The sequence below is a fragment of the Anabas testudineus genome, chromosome 21 (assembly GCF_900324465.2).
Source record: "Anabas testudineus chromosome 21, fAnaTes1.2, whole genome shotgun sequence".
Lineage (NCBI taxonomy): Eukaryota > Metazoa > Chordata > Actinopteri > Anabantiformes > Anabantidae > Anabas > Anabas testudineus.
Genome location: NC_046629.1, coordinates 21,197,641 through 21,218,415, shown reverse-complemented (window position 1 = coordinate 21,218,415; position 20,775 = coordinate 21,197,641). Strand labels below are relative to the sequence as shown.

The 20,775-nt window shown below is 40.4% G+C and overlaps 1 protein-coding gene across 1 annotated transcript in view; it reads right to left on the bottom strand.

The window, feature by feature from the left end:
• hecw2a (HECT, C2 and WW domain containing E3 ubiquitin protein ligase 2a) overlaps positions 1-20,775 on the bottom strand; it is a 32,702-nt gene that overhangs the window by 9,541 nt on the left and 2,386 nt on the right. Inside the window, 21 exon segments of the mRNA XM_026377181.1 lie at positions 723-843; positions 1,252-1,334; positions 1,460-1,543; positions 1,693-1,789; positions 1,888-1,990; positions 2,936-3,070; positions 3,479-3,664; positions 4,145-4,269; positions 4,477-4,583; positions 4,955-5,105; positions 5,599-5,691; positions 5,828-6,128; positions 7,237-8,096; positions 8,186-8,286; positions 9,167-9,306; positions 9,452-9,621; positions 10,172-10,238; positions 11,499-11,593; positions 11,883-11,990; positions 14,126-14,337; positions 14,339-14,800. Coding sequence (XP_026232966.1) covers positions 723-843; positions 1,252-1,334; positions 1,460-1,543; positions 1,693-1,789; positions 1,888-1,990; positions 2,936-3,070; positions 3,479-3,664; positions 4,145-4,269; positions 4,477-4,583; positions 4,955-5,105; positions 5,599-5,691; positions 5,828-6,128; positions 7,237-8,096; positions 8,186-8,286; positions 9,167-9,306; positions 9,452-9,621; positions 10,172-10,238; positions 11,499-11,593; positions 11,883-11,990; positions 14,126-14,337; positions 14,339-14,505 — 3,506 coding nt within the window. The 5' untranslated portion in view covers positions 14,506-14,800.

The window sequence follows — 20,775 nt, the reverse complement described above, 5'->3', positions numbered from 1 at the left end:
TGAGCAAGGACTGCTGAGCTACACTACCTGTACCTAAAAAGAGCAGAAGCAGCAACAAATAACTGTACCGACTGTAAGGACCTCAGCTTGCACAGTATGATGTCTATCAACAGATAATTTACAAACCTTTGTGTGTGATATTAAATATTTTGGGTATGTTGGGCAGTATTGTTAATCATTGCAAGTAGATGTGTTGGAATAGTAAACATTATGTCATCTATAGACAAAAAAACACTACTAGCTCATTTGTTGGGGACTATTTTCAGCAGCAGATGAACCCACATTTCCCTTCTATTAGCTATTTTGTGTAGGAGGATTGTCTAGAGCACTGCAGTGTGTGTTCATGTAAAAAGCCTGTCACCTTGTACAGTTTGGCCACTTTGGCCCACTTGTGAGTTTTTATACTCAAATTCTGCTCTGTGGCACAGAATAGTAGAATATATCTTTGGATGTACACAGTACAAGGTTAGTATTAAAAAATGCTTGACCTGCCATTTGTCCTTTCAAAGAAAAAACCAAATAAAATACTGCCAATCTCTAAGACATTCACAAAATATGCATGCATTGGTTTGTATGAGCTCTCCAAAGACACTAATCTTCTTTTGGGAGTAAATGTAGAAATGCTCATTAACTGGTCACATTAACTCATTTAACTGCTATTTTTACAGTGATAAATGGTATAATCCATTCTTGAATATCTTTACTGTAGATTTTAAACATACTTGACTTTCCCTGGTCCTTGGCCATAACCCTTGGTTTCTAGCTTTCGATAGAAGTTTCTCAGTTTAGCCTCAAAATCTCGCTTATAGGGCGCAGGAGCGCGGGCATTGGCTCGCTGAGTACCTGCAATTTAAAAGAAAAAACAGAGGAAGGAGACAGACCAAAAAAATAAAAGACCAACAAAGAAAGAGACAGGTGGAGAAAACACAGGCAGGAGGCAAAACAGTAAGTGTTTAAAAAAACAATAAAATAATAAAACAAGACTGGGATAAAATAACATTTTGATGTGATCTGTGTCAACAAATACAGAACCATACAATGTTAAATATATCCTAACATCAACTGTATGTTAAATATAAAGGTGATTGAAATTGCTTCTTTCTTTTACACAATGTAAATGAAATCTCATGGTCAAAGTTGTAAAACGTAATAACAGGTACATATTTAATAAAGTAGAAAAATGTGGTATATATTGCCAATAAAGTTGATGCAGCTGGGATAAAGCAGACAGAGTGAGACAGAGAGACTTACCAGGGGAGCTCTGAGGAGAGGAGAGGCAATAACCTGGGTGGAGTAACGGTGGCACATATGACATCACCTCCTCCTCAAATAAACTAAAGAAAACAGCAAAGTGTAAGTATAGACTTGTAATTCTGGAAGTGAAGGGGTCACTTGATTACAGTTTTCACAAGCAACCAATAATCACTACCAACCCCACACACAGACCCAAATGACTTACCTCAGCAACATGACGAGGTCAGCATCGCTGGAGAGACGAGCCAGCCCACTGACTCCCTCACTGCGAATAAACTGCACCTTTTCCCTGCAATCACACACGCACAAACATACATACACACATATCAGGAGGTGAACTGGCACAGTCCATCAGGATTAAAGGATAACTATGTGTTCACACTGACTGATGAAAACAATAAGAGGAAGAGACAGAAAGAGGGATTTAGAGGAACATACTTGAGCGAGTGGTTCCTGGCAAGCTCTGGTTGCCTTTCCTGCAGTATCTCTAAGATGTTGGGTTGCCGTAGAAACGCCACTATTTTGTCATTGTAGGCTGGAGGAAGAAGATAAAAACATTTAAAATGTGAATTCTGTGTCTAGTGAGTGTGTTAATTTATGCTATGTTTGTACATGTGATTCTGCCCAACTCACCCACAGGCACCACATCGTGGTACTGACTGCGACTGGAACCGCTGAAGGTGCTGGAAGGACGAGGCATGATAGGCGGGTTGGTTTGGCGAGAGTCGTCCACTACCTGTGACAAAAGGAAGCACTACAGTTCAGGTCGCATCCTAGTTCTGCAACTGATCCGCCTGCCAGGCATGAACAAAAACTAATCTCAGTTCTTCTACTTTGATTCCTGTGAGAACCTGAACTTGTTAGTCTTGCATGTTCCTCATTGTTAATTGTTAACAATTGTTAAAACATCGACACTTCTGCTACTCCAAAATATGCTAATAAGCCTAATGCAAATGACCGTGGTGGGTGTGAAATATTGCATAACTGATATTTCTCACTTGAGTTGGCATCACTAAGACTATCTATCCATTATCCTGACCACTTGTCCCATAAAGGGTCTCAGATCTAAACAAGTAATTACAATGATGCAAACCACAGAGCAGACATACTGTATGTACAGTAGATGTGGTATTGCTTAGGCATGTGAGTTTCTGTTAATGCAAGTATGGCATTCTAATTTACTTGGAAAGATTTGAATTTGTGTAGAAACTGCCACACAGTTAGAATAAACATTTAATTATCTCAGCAGATAAGATCTTGACTAAACCGTGACAATAAAAAATGTTTATGTTAATGTAGTCTGTAATAATGCATTGGATTGAAAAGTAATGCACTGAAAAGATTATTTTTTATGTCTTTCAGATATCAGATTATCCTACAAGCATGTGAATACTTCACTTTAAAGCAGTATATGCAGTATTATTATGCAATATACCAATGTTCTTACATCTTAATACAACATCCCAAATCCTTAAGCTTGACCAGATACTGTATGTGAAGCTAAGTATATTATGCTTGATGTTTCCATTGCAAGACCTTGACAGAATAACTTACCTACCTGTGCCCACCATGCAGAAACTCACTAAGCATTTTGCCTGTTCAAACTGGCCAAGCATTTCAGTGTCTGTGTGACCCTGCTGACTCTAGGTGATGAGTGGTGCAGTAGTGGCTAGTCTCTCACCTCCCCGGCACTGTGGCTGCGCTGGCGACTCAGATGCTGGCGGTGGGCCAGCAGCCCAGTGGAACGAGAGCTCTGAAGGGGCAGCCGTGGGTCAATGAAGGTTGTGGAGCGACAGTTGTGATCCACAAAGAAGGGCTGAAGATTGAGAACAAATATCATCATCATACTTGGATAAAGTCCAGTATACGCATACAGAGACACCAGAGCTGAAGGTGGCTGGAGTTTGGCCTGGTCTCACCATGGAAAATACAAAGAGAGGTCTATGGTTCAAAACTTCATTCAATCATTGACTGCAAAACATTTTCACAAATATTAATTTATTAATTATTTTGTCCTTATATGAGTCTTTCTGATTGTGCACTATGCATTAGTAGAACTACATCTCCCACACAGATCTTTCTACATTGATGTAAACCTACACAAATTCAGGCTAAAACAATCCAATATCTATAATTTAATTACAAATAGCAGCACAAAAAACATGTAATTTAACCATCAGGGCAAAGAATCAAAAGTCAAATGTTAGGGGCCACAGGCACACACCTTCCCTGTGTGGTCGTGCTTCATCTCCCACCCTCTAGGAAGCTCCAGCTGCTTGTTGGAAAACATGTTGAGGAAGGTGACAAGGTCGCGGTTGTGCTGGTAGCGTTCAAAGTAATGAGCGTCCCGACGCACCTTACTGATCATGTGCTTCAGGCAGGTGTTGCTCGTAAACATGCGGTAGGCACTCTGGGCAGAGAGGTGAGGTAATTAGAAGCAGATTGGAGAGAGAGAACAGAAGCTTTGGCCCTTTAGATCAGGACCGATGACAATGTGAATAGTAGATTTTTTAATGGCAATATTTTCATGATAGACATTTTCGGAATTAACTTGAAACTAATTTAAACTATAATCAATGTTAGAAAGTTTGTCTGTGGAAGTCTTACACAGAGTAAGTGTTAAAGAGCAAGTGCTAAATCACTTATCGCTACTTACACTGATTACCATATTGGACCTGTAAACAACACTGGGATACACATTCTGTGCAGCTACTGAACTGTAGTTGCTCATTCAGGCAGCAGTTACCATACCCTACTTCAATAACTGTTATGAGTACTCAAAAATTTCAATTCATTGCATTTGAGTAAAGGAATATTTCTGCTTATATGCAGACAGCTACATCTATATAAGGTTAAAGGTGAGAGAGGAGGTGAAGCATTTTAGACTGACAGGGTTTGAATGCAGCACGGTGAAGAAGTCAGGGCTGCACAGGAACTTGGCGCTGGGCGACTGGAGCAGCAAGGAGAGACGGGAGCGACCACTTGCATGAGCGACTGCACTTTCTCTCCGGTACTCTGCAACAGAATCATCACCCCGAATCAAATGTTTAAACAAGGAGATCATAAGGTAAGCAGCTTATCTTATGATAATATAGGACAGTTTTGATACAGATTATCTGTTTGTGATGTAAAGTGTAGCCACAGAAAGATATTGCACATTATGAATGAAATGTCTGTTTTTCTGTTTATGTACTTGCTCATAATAGGTCTACTAAAACTAACCAGAAATGGAATGGGCCATCAGTTCACTCTCTGGTTCAGGTAGCAAGTCGACCGCGCTTTCCTCTGACCGATCACTGTTGGTTATGGTCCGTCTGATACTCTGGTACCTGTGAATATAGGGGAAGTATAGTTTTTTACAAATTAGTGAATATGTACTAGTATGTAGTATACATACATGTATAAAATATATTTACATTTACAGAATACAGAATAACTTCCCTATTTAAAGTCTCTGAATGTCTTTGGTCATTCAAAGTTACTTTAGTTCACAAAAATCTGAAGATAAAGAAAAACCCACAGGCAATGTGCAATAAAGGCCAATACATAAAACATAGGTCTCTGTGTAGATATTTTTATAAGCCTATAACTAAATCTTTGGTTCACTGACCTAATAAATACAGTTTACAGTTTCAATTTACCTATACTTCTAAATGAAAAAGTTACTATTGAGAAAACCACGATGGAGATTCCTCTTTACCTTCGGTTGAGCTGCTCCATCTGCTGAATAGAGTTGGAGCGGGTCAGGCCCTGCGGGGCAGGAGGTCCGGTGGGACGCTGCCATGTAGTGGTTCTGTTCACGTGGTCCACAAAGAAGATCCTCCCATGGCTGTCGATACGAGCCTCCCAGTCTGAGATGCAATTAATAATGGATACAAAGGAGGTGTTTAATGCCTCAGGGAAACACAACTGTTAAAGTAAAAGCTAGCCAACAATGAACGACATCACCAATTCATCTCAAACCTTTATCGAGACATGTATGCTTCATTTTTAGGTGAGCCATAACCAGGAATCTTTTACTGCTTATTAATTAATTTTACAGTTTTTTACATAATTTTGCAGACATGCATTCACAGCAATCTATCTGGAAAAAGTATCAATATATTATTCTGTATCCAAACCTTCATTACTTTTCCCACTTTGGTCATTACAGAGTGAGAAATAGCTGTGTTAACAGCTGCTGCTTGGAGTTCATTTGTGGACCACAATATGTAGTTTTAGTTACAGTCGGGACATAAACATGGATACACATACATACAGAGACACATAAGCACAAAGACACACAAAACACCTGGTGACAAAGACAGAGTAGACAATACAGTGCATGCAGACACACACACTCACTGGGAGGGAGAGGCTCGTCCACACGTTGGTATCGGTGAATGTCATGACGTACAGAAGGAAGTGAACGTACAGGGTGACCGTTGACATGGGTACCTGAACACAAAAAACATTTAAAAGACAAAAGGAATTTTGTTTCAACGCAGTGACAATGAAGTATGATACGTTTGAAAATGCACTGAGACACTTTTAGAACAGATTCTCCTACAACAAGCAGAGGAAACAGCTTCACCTTCTTCTCTGTCTGTTTCTGTAGTAACTTGTTCTGAGTCCACAGACCCTGCATCTTTATGTGCCTTTGCCTCCTCCCCCTCCTGCTCTTCAGCCACGCCCCCCACAGCTTGCAGGCTCAGCCTCCTCACACTGTTCTCTTCGACTTCCTCTTGCGCGCTGGCTGCCGGAGCATCACCTCCAGCCTCAGTGACAGCAGCTTGCCCACCCCCTTCATCATCTACAGCTTGATTGGTTGGTGGGGTGCCGGAAATGACATGTCCCCCTGGATCTATGGCCGTCTCTGCTCCCTCCTCTGCTTCCTACAAAACATCACACATACCAAGATATAGGTTAAGATATGCAAGGTCTCCTTCTTCAATATAATTGTAAAATACAGAGTCAGTCAGTCAGGCAGCACTGGCTCCTTCACAAAAAAACAAAAGAGATGTTCGATTTCATGCAAAAGTGTGTTGTGACAGCTCAGACGTAAGAATCATGGAATATCTGTTGAATAATCAGTGACTAAAAAATTATTACTTCAACATGACAAACCCAACAACAAGCAAAAGTATCTCTAACTGGCTGATTTTAAAATATGTATGTTACACCCTTTAGTGAGGCGAATGCCAGACAGTAGTGAACTGTGCCGACACATACATTAAGGAAGATAAAACATTAGTATTACATTTGAAAGCAGCTAAATATTATACTAACACACCAGAATGTAGACACGTGTGACTAGCTGAACAGACTATGATCAGCACTGATGGTGAGTGTTTTGCTTATTTAATTTCATTTTTGAGTGGTTTACTAAATGTCAACTTGCTACTGTGGTTGTGTAGAAGTAAATGGCTACTTAAGTGACCTCTTTTTTGCATGTATTGTGCACAAGCACAGTGACAAATGTTCACATGTTTATAGGTATAAGCACAGTGCAAACAAAGGAAGAATGATGTGTGCAATGCAGAAATAATTTGGTTTGTTAAAGAGTTTTCTTTAACAAACCTCAGATAATATCCTAATTCAACTGCTCATAAATATATACAGGTATACACACACACACACACACACACACACACACACACATATATATATATATATATATATATATATATATATATATATAAAAATGTTAAAATATCCTTCTATATAAAATATGATTCTTGTTTTGACTTGCTTTGAAGGTAACCTGTGTGAACAAAAAATAAAACAACACACACTAGAAAGACCAAGACTATTTTCTTTCTTGTTTTCAACATTCTGCTCTGAGATTATCTGATGTTTTACAGACTAAACAATTAATTAATTAAACATAAAAATCATAATAATAAACAGATTAATCAACAGGAACATTCAAAGTTTTGTAGCAATAGATGTGAACAAATAGTTGGACCTTTGGTTGTGACCAAATCAGAATAATGAACTCACAACAGCAATAGTCAGTGTGACTGGACAGCTCTCTGAAGATGAAAAAGCTGTTTGTGGGGCTGTTGCCATGGAGCAGGTATCAATCTCTGATGAGGGGTCTTCGCCAGGCATCCTTCCTTCCTCAGGCACCTCTCCACCCTCTGGCAAAGCATTCTGAGATACAGTGTCTGTGAAAGGAGCCTCTTCCACTTCAGAGAACACATCTGGCTCTAAAACATCCTCCAAATCCAGACCTACCGCCACCTCCAGTGCCACCTCTACCTCAAAGGGCACGTCTTCTGTCACAGCGCTTGCACCCCAGGGCTCCTCCTTCAGTCCTGATGGCTCTAGCTGTTCAGGTTCCTGCTGGAGCTCAGGAAATGGGTCTTCTTCTTCAGGACCACTGACATCTGGAGGTTCTCCATTCATTAGCAGTGGTGACAGCAGCACCGGAGTGACGTCAGCAGCCCCCGATCTCTCCTCATCTTCGTCTGAATCTATATGCAACATGGCACTGAGCCTCGTGTGTGTAGGGAAGCTAGAGCGCAGTTTTGGTGAAGCTGCACCCAGGGGTCTTTCACCAGGGCCCTTTGGTGCCTCAATAGCATCCAAGCCCTCACTGAGTGACCTCTGGAGCATTTCATGACCAGACAGGCTTTCAGGCTCCACAAATCTAGTCTCAGGTCTGACAAAAGTCAAGTCCTTTTCTGGGCAGGCCGTGGCTCCGCCTTCCCACATGCCCTGGGAGCCCTGGGAACCCGTAGGGGAGGGCCCTGCAGAAACAACTCCTGGCAGGTTATGTGGGAGGTCCTCATCATCGGATGGTGTCCCTGGAGCCCCATTTAAAGATGAAATACCAATGATAGAATCAGGTGAAGCCCCTGTAGTAGGAACACAGGTTGCATGTTAATAAAAAAGAACACTTTTAAAGAAAATACATTTTGAACATGAGATTTAGAGGCAGATTTACCATCTGGGCCTGTTGACGTTAGCTCCACTTTGAATTGCAACTGGCCACTTACATGTTCAGTGGGCAGGCGGCGACATAGAGAGAAATTCACAGGCTGGACACTGGACAGACAAACAGTGAGATAGACAAACAGATCTGATAAGAGAATTAAGGTAAAATAATTTTCCTCAACATAACTTAAAAACATGGAAACAACGTTAAAATAACTAATTCAATTCATTTTGTGACAAACAATGTTAATAATAATAAATATTGTGCAGCACAGAACAAATCGTGGCTGAAATAAAATTACTGTACGACCACATCAGGTTAGGAGCAGCAGCTGGAACTAACACACACACAATAATGTTTGTGCTACTGCTGCCGTGTACACCTGTATACAAAGAACGTGAGTAAGATAACAGAGAAAAATGACGAAAGAATATGTTAATGAACAGTATTACTGTAAACATCAACACAAATATTGTTCAAAAGAAGGCTCTGGGAAATTTGTTAGTGTGAAGATATTTTGGCTACTTTAAGTTCAACTGACAGGCAGAGTAGTGTGCACTGCAAAGACAGGTCATACCACTAATCTTTTAAACCATCTGATGTCTTCCTCTAGAGCACGTACAATGCAAAACTAGAGTCCCAGACTCAAGCAAGTGCCAGTGGTTTCCATAAAACAACCAACTCAACAACAACAGGCTGTAGTGTCCATTTTCTCAACAAAAAGAAAGAAAAGGAAAAAGACACAAGGACAGATCAACCTCATGATCTCACCTGTAAGTGAATAGTGATTTGACTAAAATGGCAATATACATACTTTACCGATTTAAAGAAGACATTATTCACGAAGGTTTCTGTGAGCATGTGCACGGAACAATCATGTAAGCGGATCATAAAAAATTTGATTCTGATTGGGATTAGGCTTGAGATGAGTGCTTTATTTATACACAGAGTATGTTCTGTTTGTGCATGCGCCTGGGTGTGTGAACCTACCCAGGTATCTTTTCAATAAGCTGCTGGACGGGGATAGCAAGCTGACCGAGGAAGCGCTTAATGATTGGTCTGCTTTTTGCGAACTTGTCCTTTACCTCGATGTACAGGATGTCTGTCATTAGTGCTACAAATGTGTATTTCTGCGTAGAGACAAAAAAAATCAAACAATATATGGTCAATATATTTTTAGCTGTGTATATATGTGTATATATAATGTAAATACATTGTTTTTAGAGAGTGAGAGTGTATGCTTCCTCTGACTGATAACACAATGATGTAAAACACCTCTCCGTGCCAGATGGGGTTGGTGGTGTTTGCGATGATGGCTGATCGTCGTTCCTGTCCATGGTGGCTGAAGACAGGGAAGACACTCCTCTTCCCTGGGTGGATGGACATCTTCAGGTACGGGTCTGGATTAAAAAACATTCCCTTCTTCAAGCCAGTGGCACGCAGATCTGCAACAAAACACAGAATGACAGTAACTGATTCTCTTTTCTCCACGTCCAGTCTGCCTTCTGGTACAAAACCTGACCTGCAGATACATATCGTTCAATACAGAGATTGGATTGGGTTGTAAAAATACTTTCCGTTTTTTTAAACTCATTCAAACAATCCTGGTATTACTTGACTTAGTTAGAAAAACCAAAGTCAGTTTGCAATGTTTTTCTCTGTCAGGAAAACACCTCTTGAAATTCCAAGACCACAGTGTTTCCTGAAAACAGCTTTGAAAGTTTACGCTAGCTTTTCCCGAGGGGACTGTTTGACAAAGATGATGATAAGATTGTTTCACTCAGCTAAAAATCTAAAAGTCTGGTCTGTGTTTGTTTGCTTTGTTAGATTTAAAAAGGTGTTGAGTTCACTTCCAGCTTTTCCTCTAATTGGTTACTTAAACCGATTAAAGCGTTGTCTGTGCCACTAAAAGACACACTTTTTTTCATTAATATTTATATCAGTCAAAATGACTCCCAAACAATATATAAATGTAATGTAAACTTCTCATTTCACCTGTCAAAGTAAAGCTGATCAATTTCCGAGGATGTTCAATGCCCACCTGCTCTGTCAGCCCCTCCACCTGAGAGAGAAGAGACACATGTCACAATCTGTACACCTCAGAACAAACACAACCACAGATAATAATCGGAAATATAATCACTCAGAACAGTAGTGTGACTGCTTCCAAAAAAAGTATGACAAGATGTCCAATTAACTGATGAGCTGAACTGAAGCAATTTTATTATCCCTCTGACAATAGTCAATGGTGGCTGACTAAAACTGACAACAACCCTTCTGTGGCTGTTGCTAACTAGGTTGACACATTCTTTCATGGCACATTGTTCCAGCTCATCCAAATTGTGTGTTTTCTGGGCATGGACATTAACCTTGAGCTCCCAACACAGCTTATTGACATGGCTGAGATCTGGGCTCTAAGAGGGCCCCTCCAGGACCTTGATTGAATGTACAGCTGTGTTAGAGATGGCAGCGGAGCCTTTCCCCTTAAAATGAGCACCTTGAGAGCATTTCTAAGTTCCAGACTGATTTCTTTACTTTCTTCATGCAATTACTTGTAAGAATTTAAGAGTAGTTCCTCTCAATCAAGTATTTAAGTAGTACTAGCCCTGTCCACTTGAGTGTGCGGAAATCAAATGCTAACTGATTGCTCAGCTGTGTTCTGAAAGAAAGAAAGGAAAAGAAAATCACAACTTTGGTCCTGTCATTTTTGTGTTTTCTTGTTGCAAAACAACGCATCAGTAAAATATCTGTCAAACTTAGTGGGGATTTTGTCTTTGTTCTTTTGGAAGTAGTTCAACTTTTGGTTATAGTAATTTCCATGGAAAAGGTTTCTTGGATTTTATAAAGGGGGCTAATCATCTGTAGTGTACATGACTACAACTGTTTATCCTTCTATATACAGACAAAGAGCATCTTGCACAACCAACGACAAAAAGAAAGTAAGGGTCTGACGTGCATTCAACCAGTCTCCATACAACAAATTCAAGATTCTTCAAATACACGTAAGACAATGTATGTAAATTTGGGTCTCCTTTATATGAATTTTAAGTTAAAAATCAACTTTCAGTATTTATTGTATCTGTCATTAATAATGGAAGCACTAGAAAATTACTCTGTGTTGCCCCTTTCACATTTTAGCTTCTGCGCCTTAGAAGCTTTCTGTACATCCCTGGTCAACAAAATGCTAAACCTGCGATAAAACCTGACACTCTGCATGACTAAATCTCAGACCGAAGACTTTCTCTCTCTCTCTCTCTCTCTCTCTCACACACACACACACACACACACACACACAAACACACACACAGACCAGGACACAGACCAGGACTGCTGGATTCTTCACGGTAATGCAGGGAGTCGTGGCTCGTAGGGCTCCACTCACTCCATGGTAGTACTTGAAACAGATCTTGGTCTCTGCTGTTATGGAAGCAATGAAGAGTTATTGAATATGAAAACACTGCAATCAATCCCTGCCTGTTTTTATAGTGCACTTTTACTGTAGTGGAATAGTAATGATGTGTTTAAATGTGTCATAGAGTATACAAGGGTCATCATTAAACTTCCAATGTATAGTGAGATTAATTTGAACTATATGGTTAATATTGCACATTTGCAAAATATTTACAAACCAACAGACTGCAGACTATTTTTAAGAATAGGATGAAATTCATTCTGAAGTACAGTATGAGTGCTTCTGGGAACTTACGCTCCATAAAGTAGGGCCCCGACTCCAGTCTCCAGACAATCTGACCTTTTTGGGTGCCATTTACCCCTCTGTTCTTACAGTCCCACACATTGGACGGACTGGTTTCATCTGGAAAAGTGCAGAATGCTTTGTTAAACATAAGTGAGTGTTACTTTAATGCTCTTACTGTGTTTACATTCTCTCTGATTTCTGACCAAAGAATGTTAAATCAAACAACAGATGATGACAGTGCTCTGATGTGAAAAACTTCAACCAAGCTGCAACAGTTCCGCCTTTCAGTGTGTTTAGTCTGCGGATAGTTTCTTCCAAAACACAAGTTCGCCCTTATCCAGTGAAATCCATTCCCAAAATAGCCTTGCTACAACTTCCAACCAGAAGGACACCAAACTTCCTCTGAGTTAAAAGCGGGGAAGGGGAATTCCGCTGTACGGAGCACTTTTGCACACAGATTAATAAAACACCAAACTCAGTTGTCTGGTGGAGTCGAGGGAGAAGTGTGTCCTCTATGTGTGTATGTGTGTGTTTGCATTTGAAGGTGTCAGAGGAGGGAAGGGTAGTTGCTTATCATTGAATGTCTGCTTAGTCGAGGAAAGTGGTGGCCCCTGTGGGTGGAAAAACCCTGGAGCAGCTAATGAAGTCCTGGAGGCATTATGATCGATATGAAGTGAGCTGACGCCCTACCCAGCACCAGTAGGCCTGGTTTACACCATCTAAGCCCTGGAAGTCATCAGAAGCATAAGCATTTGATAAACATGTTTGAATGATTATTTGTCTTTATTTGCAGAAATAAATAATGATGTTAGTATCCATTGCTAAGATTATGAAATATCTGCTTAAGCTTTTGTCATCCTTAATAAAAAAAAGGCGACATTGATCAAAACTGAAGCCATTAGTGTGGATTGCATGTGACATTCAAAAAGTAAGCTCACTTAAAGTAAGAATGTAAAATAAGCAACGTTAATTACTTTAAGTAAATTTAACAGTAATGGATTTGTGAAATTCATTATTAATGAAAGTCATTTAGTCATGTTACACTCTTCTTCTGTTTGCTATTCCTTATTCATCATCCTCTTTATTGTACTTGAGTCTAGCTAAAACCGTTGTCTATCAGAAACTTGAGGCTAAAGTCAAACAGGAGCTCTGCTCACTACAAAAAAAGCTGCTAGTGAATGTAACTGAGCAACGTTTGGATATAACAGAGATCTTAATCAGATATTGACTGAGCACCACAAAGCAGAACAGACAATATGAATACACTCATCCCTCAGGTGGTCAATCTACATTCTACTGGATAAATAAGAGAAGAGCTGGCTGACACTGTCTGGTTCTCTCATATGGAGACAAAGCTTCTGTGGAGAGGACAAAAACAGAACTGCACAAGAAAAATATATAATATCTAATACTTTGAGAAAATTCAGACAGACATTCTTTGTCCCTGTGTGGGAGAATGCAATATGACATACATTATATACAGTACATACACATGGTCCTATTTTCTTTTTGGTTCTCAGGTGGCTTTCTCCTGTCTTATTTAGATTTGTATTACTTCAAATCTTTATTAAATTAGAGCCCACACAGATGTCTGATGATGTAGTGATGTAAGATAAGTGATTTGTCTATTCAAAGCACAAAAAGTGACGTCAGCTCTTTAGTATGTCAGCAAAACAAAGAAATCATAGATTCTTAAAAATAAATGTGCTGATGCAGTACAGCTGCTCCTGTATTACTTTTCACCATGATGGACAGTTTGAGCAGGTCAATGTAAAGCCTTCAAGATGCACACGGGTAGTGATGGTGTGTGTTATCGTACACCGAGGCAGAGCTGTTACATGTTGACTCAGCCTCCGGTCCAGTGTAAAGTCTCAATAGCTCCTCTTTCAGTATTGACTCAAACTTGGAAGCTCTTGCAAGACTCTACCTGGCTATTCTGAGCTCCTGATAGCAAAACACTGGGATCAGCTGAAAAGCTTTGAGGACAGCTAGGGTCAAATAAGCTCTCGTCCTGAGTGCCTGCAAGTCTCCAGAACTGCTCACCAAAAAAACACTTCACGCTTGGAAAGAAAATGTGATGATCAAGAATGCAGTCTGAATAATCAGCATTTAGACTGCATGTATTTCACCACTTGAACTTATCCTTATGCAGTTCAGCCTTAACTCAAGAACTGAGATTTGAGATCTGACCATGATCTGTTATAGAAAAGCAGCTCTACTACCAAATAGATAAATAAAAATCATCATCTCACCAATGTGGTAAAGCCCAATCCAGTCAGTAGCATCCACCTCCTCCTTGATGTCCCAGGATATTACAAGATTCTGGCCACGGTTCAGTGTGTACTCCAGAGTGGATGCTGTTAGCGAGGACCGGCTCTGGGAGGTCACCAGGTCTGTGTCACTGTTAGCCCGTGGAAGCCCTATGGTACTGCTGACGACAGAGGTGGTATCAACAGCAGCCCCCCCCCCTCTCGGCCAGGGTCCGCAGATTCTCTGGGCTGAGGGTGTGTCGGAGGTTGGGGCTGCGCCTTCGTGGAGCTGACAGGTGTTCGCGGCCCCCAACAGCCAAGTTGGGTGGATTGTGGGAGCGGGTCCTGGGTGGTAGAACAGCTGTGGCGAGGGAAGGACGCATCTTGTGTGTCGGGTGAAGAGTTAACTATGAGAAGATGATGAGAAGGCCTATGAAGACGCAGAGGAGTGGCCTATTGATTGAACTGGGTCTCTAAGTAAAGATGCATTTTGCTGATTTATCCTTGTAGACTCAACTTAAATCCTTATGGTTGTAGGTCACTTGACTTCTTCTACCCAGGAGGCCTCCGCTATACGACCTTTTGGTGCTTGTACCAAAACTGTCGAAGTGGATGATGTCCAACCACAGTCACGATCTATGCCACTCTTATTCCATGTCTTCCAGTGGTAGTGGGAACCTGAAGATAAGGAGGAACAGACAGAATTTAGTGAGCTACAAAATAGCTCTCACTGATTGCAAGCCATGAGTTGGAACTTATAAAAAATGCCTGGAGGCAGAAGGTTTGTTTGATATTAAAGAACATGTCATCAACACAAATAACCCTGCACAACCAGTCCTTCTACTGAAAGAGGAATTACAGTTTTAGAAAAGTAAGCAGCAAACACGGTATACTATTAAAATTTAAGTCTAGGCCTAAGCTGCACAAGTTTCTCTTAGTGGTAAAATCAACATCCTGTGAAGAACAGTAACCTCAACATATCTAATCTGAAATCTGTTATTGCCAAAATAAATGTTTGAATCATCTGAATAACACTAACACACACACACGCACACCTGTGACATCGATGTAACTGTGTGTGTATGTCAGTATAGGCTGTTTCAGTTTAAACAGAGAAAGGAGACAGGCAGCTCTATCTGCCTCCCAGGAAGCTTTTCAGTCCGTTTGGGGACTGTCTGGGAATGCTACTGTCAGTCTCAACCAGAGCCATTTTGTTTTAAAGGAAGGATGGCATGTGACTTCAGAATCTAGCCAACGGCTTTTTTTTTTTTTTTTCTTTCTAAAGGAGAAAGGTTTGGTAATATTCAGCTAATATGTGCCTGGTGCAGTCACTGGAAAATGATGTGGGCTGTAGTCTGAGCTAAGCCCTGATATCTTTGGCATTTTAAGAGCGTATAACTCTCAAAAGCTTAGCTGTTCAGTGATGCTTTGAAACCACTGCCTCCTCTGCAGCCCTCAGTGTGCGGTGTGAACTGTATGTGTCACAGCATTTCATAAAAAAGTTCGGATTGCAAATCCAGTTCAATTGACGGCCATCACTGACAGTTTACCTTGTAGTTTAAAATAAAGGAACAGTAATTCCCTCCATCCTGGCCTGTAAATGTAACGCTCACCATTAATAATTATTAGCTGAACTGCCAGGCCAAACTACAATAACTAACCTCCTGCGCCTTTCACTTTATGCAATATTTTCCCCTCAGGTCTCTAAAGCTGTTCCCTATGGGGAGGTTCACCTCTGATTCCAAAATGCACATTTTAACGTGCATGTTGTCTCTCTGCTCTCATCGTTCCCTCAACTGCACCCACTACCAACTTCCTCTGTAACATCTATCAAAGGGACAAAAAGAACTAAATTGAGGCTGATAGAAAGGTTTCACAGAACTGCTGTTGTGGAAGACTCCTCTAGTCATTTATATCATTCATTTTTTATCTTAATCTCTGCACTCTCTTTCTTTTAACTCCACTTTCTCTAAGACTGGAAATAATTTAAAAATCTGTTCATGTGCTGCAGTTTGTATGAAAAACTGTCCGATATATTGAATATATGGCTCTCGAGCTTCTGAATCAATTCACTTTGCACTTCAAACTGATTGAACAGACATGATAAATGGGCCTTTGTGCTGATGTATGTGGCTGTGTTTTCAGAAAACCCAGGCCTGATACTGAAATAAGATCTGCTGCATTTGACATGAGGAAAGCCTGGACGGTCCTGACTCGACAAGATTAGCAGAGTGCGTCCCCAACGCACACACACACACACACAGACGTACACACTGCATACAGGGATTTATAACAGAATAAAACCTTCATCACAGATGCAGGAATACGTAAATCCTGCTCACGTGTGCACATGGCCTGATAAACCTATAGTGCCAGCAAGGAGTGGCTATTTCCACAACCAGGCTGAAGCTTACTCAGTCGAAGAAGAAACAAAAATAAGTGTATATGTAACTGCTGAGTTGTTATGTAAGTGTTCCTGTGGTCCAATCTTCCCTCCTTGTTTGCCAGGCATTGTCTAACCCTGATGTGGGAGACACTGCGGCTGCACCCGTCCCTCTCAATACAGAGGGGATAAGAAGTCTGTCAGCCAGCTACAAACAGCACAAACAAAAACCATGACCTGAGGAGAAGGAATTGAACAATCTGGACTCATTCCTGTGCCTCTTTGTCTGAAAGACTCTCATTGCTATTATAAGCTCAGTGCAACTGCTCTGCATGTCTTTGACCTGATCCTGTTTCTTCTCAGGAAATGGACTTAGATAAACAAGATAAGTAACCAAGAAAGAAATGATGTTTCTAATTCTGATCATTCTCTAGGTTGATGTTAAATTTGACACCAGTCTTGCAAAGCTCGTCATTTGAGTAGCGTGCTGTTATTCGGCACCAAATACTTTGCACTGCTAAACAGCAAATACTAAAAGGAAGCCCATTTGCAGGGTATGGTAGAATATGCTGGAATGTTGTTTTCTTCCCTCTTTTGAAATTGCTTCACTGAACTTTACCTGAATAGGATGGCAGAGGGCATTTCAACCTGTTTTACAATTACTACAATGAATAGGGAGCCTGAAAAGGTCTAACACCCCCATGTCACACCATCATACAGTCGCAATAAAGCCGTACACCTCTGATTACATAATGCCTCAAGACATGCTGACTCGTCACAACTACAAGCTCCCGCACACCTCTCCTCTGCATAAATGTTGAAAAAAATGCTGGTAGCCTTCTGTTAAATTAATAAAAACCCACAAAAGTGACCAAAACTACATGAAACTGACATTTAATATAAATTAAATAAATAAAAATGTACAATAGATTAACAGAGGCATTTCACAGAAGGCCACTTCTGAAGGCCAGGATAGTCCAGTGATTTGTTCTTAGCCATTCTTGGTTGTTTTTAGCTGTGTTTTGTGTCATTATCTTGATAAAGCACTATGACCTGTGACACAGACCAAGTTTTCTGACACTGGGCAGCACGTTTTACTCCAGAATACCTTGATAGTCTTGAGATTAAATTGAAGCTGTGCCAGATGGAGCAATGCAGCCCCAGAACATAATTCAGTCTCCTCAATGTGTCACAGTGGGTACAGTGTTCTTTTCTTTGTATGCTGCATTTTTGCGTCTGCGAATATAGAGCTTATGTGACCTGCCAAAGGGTTCCAGTTTTGTCTTATCTGTCCAAAGGACATTCACCCCAAAGCTTTGTGACTTGTCAATAGGAATTTTCTCGCTTTTGTATGATTTGCTTTCATCAGTGGAGTCCTATTCTGTCTTCTTCCTTCAACTCTACTTTGGCTCAAACAGTGACTGACAATGTGATCTGACACTGATGTACCTTGATCTTGGATTTCACCTCTAATCTCTTTGGAAGTTATTCTGGGTTCTTTAGTTACCATTCATATCATTTTTCTCTTCAATTTGTCATCAATTTGCCTCTTGCAGTCATGTCCAGGGGGATTGGCTACATTCCTGAGGACCTTAAACATCTGAATATTATGTGCAACTGTAGGCACAGGAACATCAAATCAGCTGCTTGGAGGTGGTCCTATAGTCTTCAACATGTCCGTCTATCATTTTATTTCTAATATCCTGAGACAACTCTCTCCTTAGCTTTCTGTGGTTCATGTTCAGTGTGGTACACACCATAATACCAAACAACACAGTTACTACTTTTCACCCCTTAAATTGGCAGACTGAATCATTACATATGTGAAGACACCTGCGATGCTAATTACAGGACACACTTTGGTTTAACATGATCAAATTCATTTTCAAACTTTTCTAGGGGTACCATCATTTATGTCCAGGCCAGTTTCATGAGTTTGTTTTTGAAAAAACACATCTGTTAAACCACAACTCAAAAGTTATGTCTGAAATTCTTATTTATTATTACTTTTGTCAGTTTCACGTTATTTCAGTGACTTGTGGGTTTTTCTTAATTTAACAGAAGGGTACCAACAATTTTTTCCAAGTCTGTATGTGTGTATCTAAAGACTGCAGAAGCTTATTTATAGAAACACATCAGTGAGCTATACTTTCAGTGGGTGGACACAACTTAACAAAAGCACAACTTTTGTGCAGCTGAAAATACACTGTTTTGATTTCAGTTTAAAAATGTGATATTTAACTAATTTTCCAGACTGCAGAAACGAATGATGAAAAATGATAATAGTACAGCAATAACTAGTATTAATCCATTTTGCCAACTGGATATATGCTCTGAGCTGTAGATGCTGTGATGTAGGTGAAGGGATTCCTTCCTCACTCGCTGGCTTTGTCTGTCTTTCTCTCTTTGCCTGTGCGTGTGTGTGTGGGTGTGTGTGTGTGTGTTGGTGTCAGCAGAGGGACCCCTCTGTGCCCCTGTGGAGGTGACTGCAGCACTTTACAGCCTGACAGAACGGGCACCTTGGGGAGCTGGCACACACACAGTAACACAGAGGTCTTATTGTGCCTCAGTGACAGACAAAGTTAAGAACAAAACACACAACCAGCATAAAGAAGCTTTACACGTAAAACAAATGAGCTGCCACATGACAGAAGCAAGATGCGAACTCCCTTGTCCACGCTTTCAAATGCTCGGGTTTTTGGAGTGGAAAAAAAAATACAAGAAGAGGAAATAGTACCTACTGACTGAGAAAAGTGAATGAAGACTAAGTGGTCCACCTGACTACTACTCACTGCAGTAAGGCCACACTGGAGCATGCAGATATGTGAGTCATTGTGAGAGAACACAGGCTACAGCAATGGTGTTCCCATTCCTGGAAAAGTGCACCTCTGTCCTGCACAGGGTATTTCTCTACACACGTCAGGCCTGGGAGTACATGTCTGGGATGAGTCACTCCTCAGGAGGTATCCCTCCATGACAGGCCTCAGCCACTTGAAAATGGCTTTCATGCCAGAAGACTGATTGAGATCGCTCTCACCAATTTTAGAATGCTGACCTTTCTATAAATGATGTAATGTTGATAACATACTGTCTATATTGACATTGAAACGATACTTCTTTCTAATTTGAAAAATACACTATAAACGATCTTGCACACAAAAGCTTATCAAACCAAGCAAATGTTGAACGTCTTTGCCATCATGTCTGGCTCACTGCGACTTTGTAATAATTTACGAGGACACCAGATTAGACCAGAGCTGTTGTTTATATAATTAGTAACACCCGCTTTTCTGGCCATGAAAAGTTAAAGTGTCTGCACTGAAAGTCCTAAGAGATTAGACCTCTATTCAAGTAAAAGGTGGAGTGGATCTATGCTGGAAATTGTGCAATGCTGCCAACCTCCATGTATTAATAAGAAGTGGAAAAACTATATATTCCCTCTAATTTAATTTTGCTGTACACTGAAGGCATATGTCCAGAATACAGCTTTGATTTTTCATTCTAAATTGTTTTAATAGCTATACACAGTGTTTGTGAAAAGCCTCTAATTGTTTTCCCTCTTGCTGTGTTGCTATGCGCTATGTTCTATCCAGATGTAAACACCTGGAAATAAAAGCTTCAATTCTTAACTTTCAACTCATATTAATCTTTTGATCTTAAAGCCAAATGTTTTCAGTGTACAGCAAACACAAATAAAAAGGCTTTTCTGTTCCACAACTTTTGGAGGGGACTGTAAGCTGTGAAGGACCTACAAAACAAGTAAGTCAAGGAGACGTCAGGCAAAAGCTGCTTGACTCTTGAGAGGGTATGATTCTCATAGTGAGCCTTCAGTATTGTATTGATACTGCAGTATGACATTATGGTGATACAGGGCGAAGGAGCCATTTTAAGGAACATGCTTTGAATCATGAGCAGTAAATGAGCAGATTCTAGTTGTGTTAACTAAAGTTAGTACAGCCAGATTATGTGTTACGTGGTCTGGTTTGAACATTATCTTTCTATATCTGCCTGTATGCTTTGGCATGAAGTAAGTAATTAAGGACTTCAATTACAACTTTAAAACTTCATGGGTATTTCACTCATTGTTTATCAGACACGTCTGCAACTGACAATATACACAACTGCTCACAATTTGGGATCACTTAGAAATGTTTCCGTTCCAAGGAAACACACATGAAACTAGTCTGTATAGCAAATATAGCAAAATAACAGGACATGCCGACATTGTCAGAGTTAGAAATAATGATTTTCATGGAAATAATGACAAAGT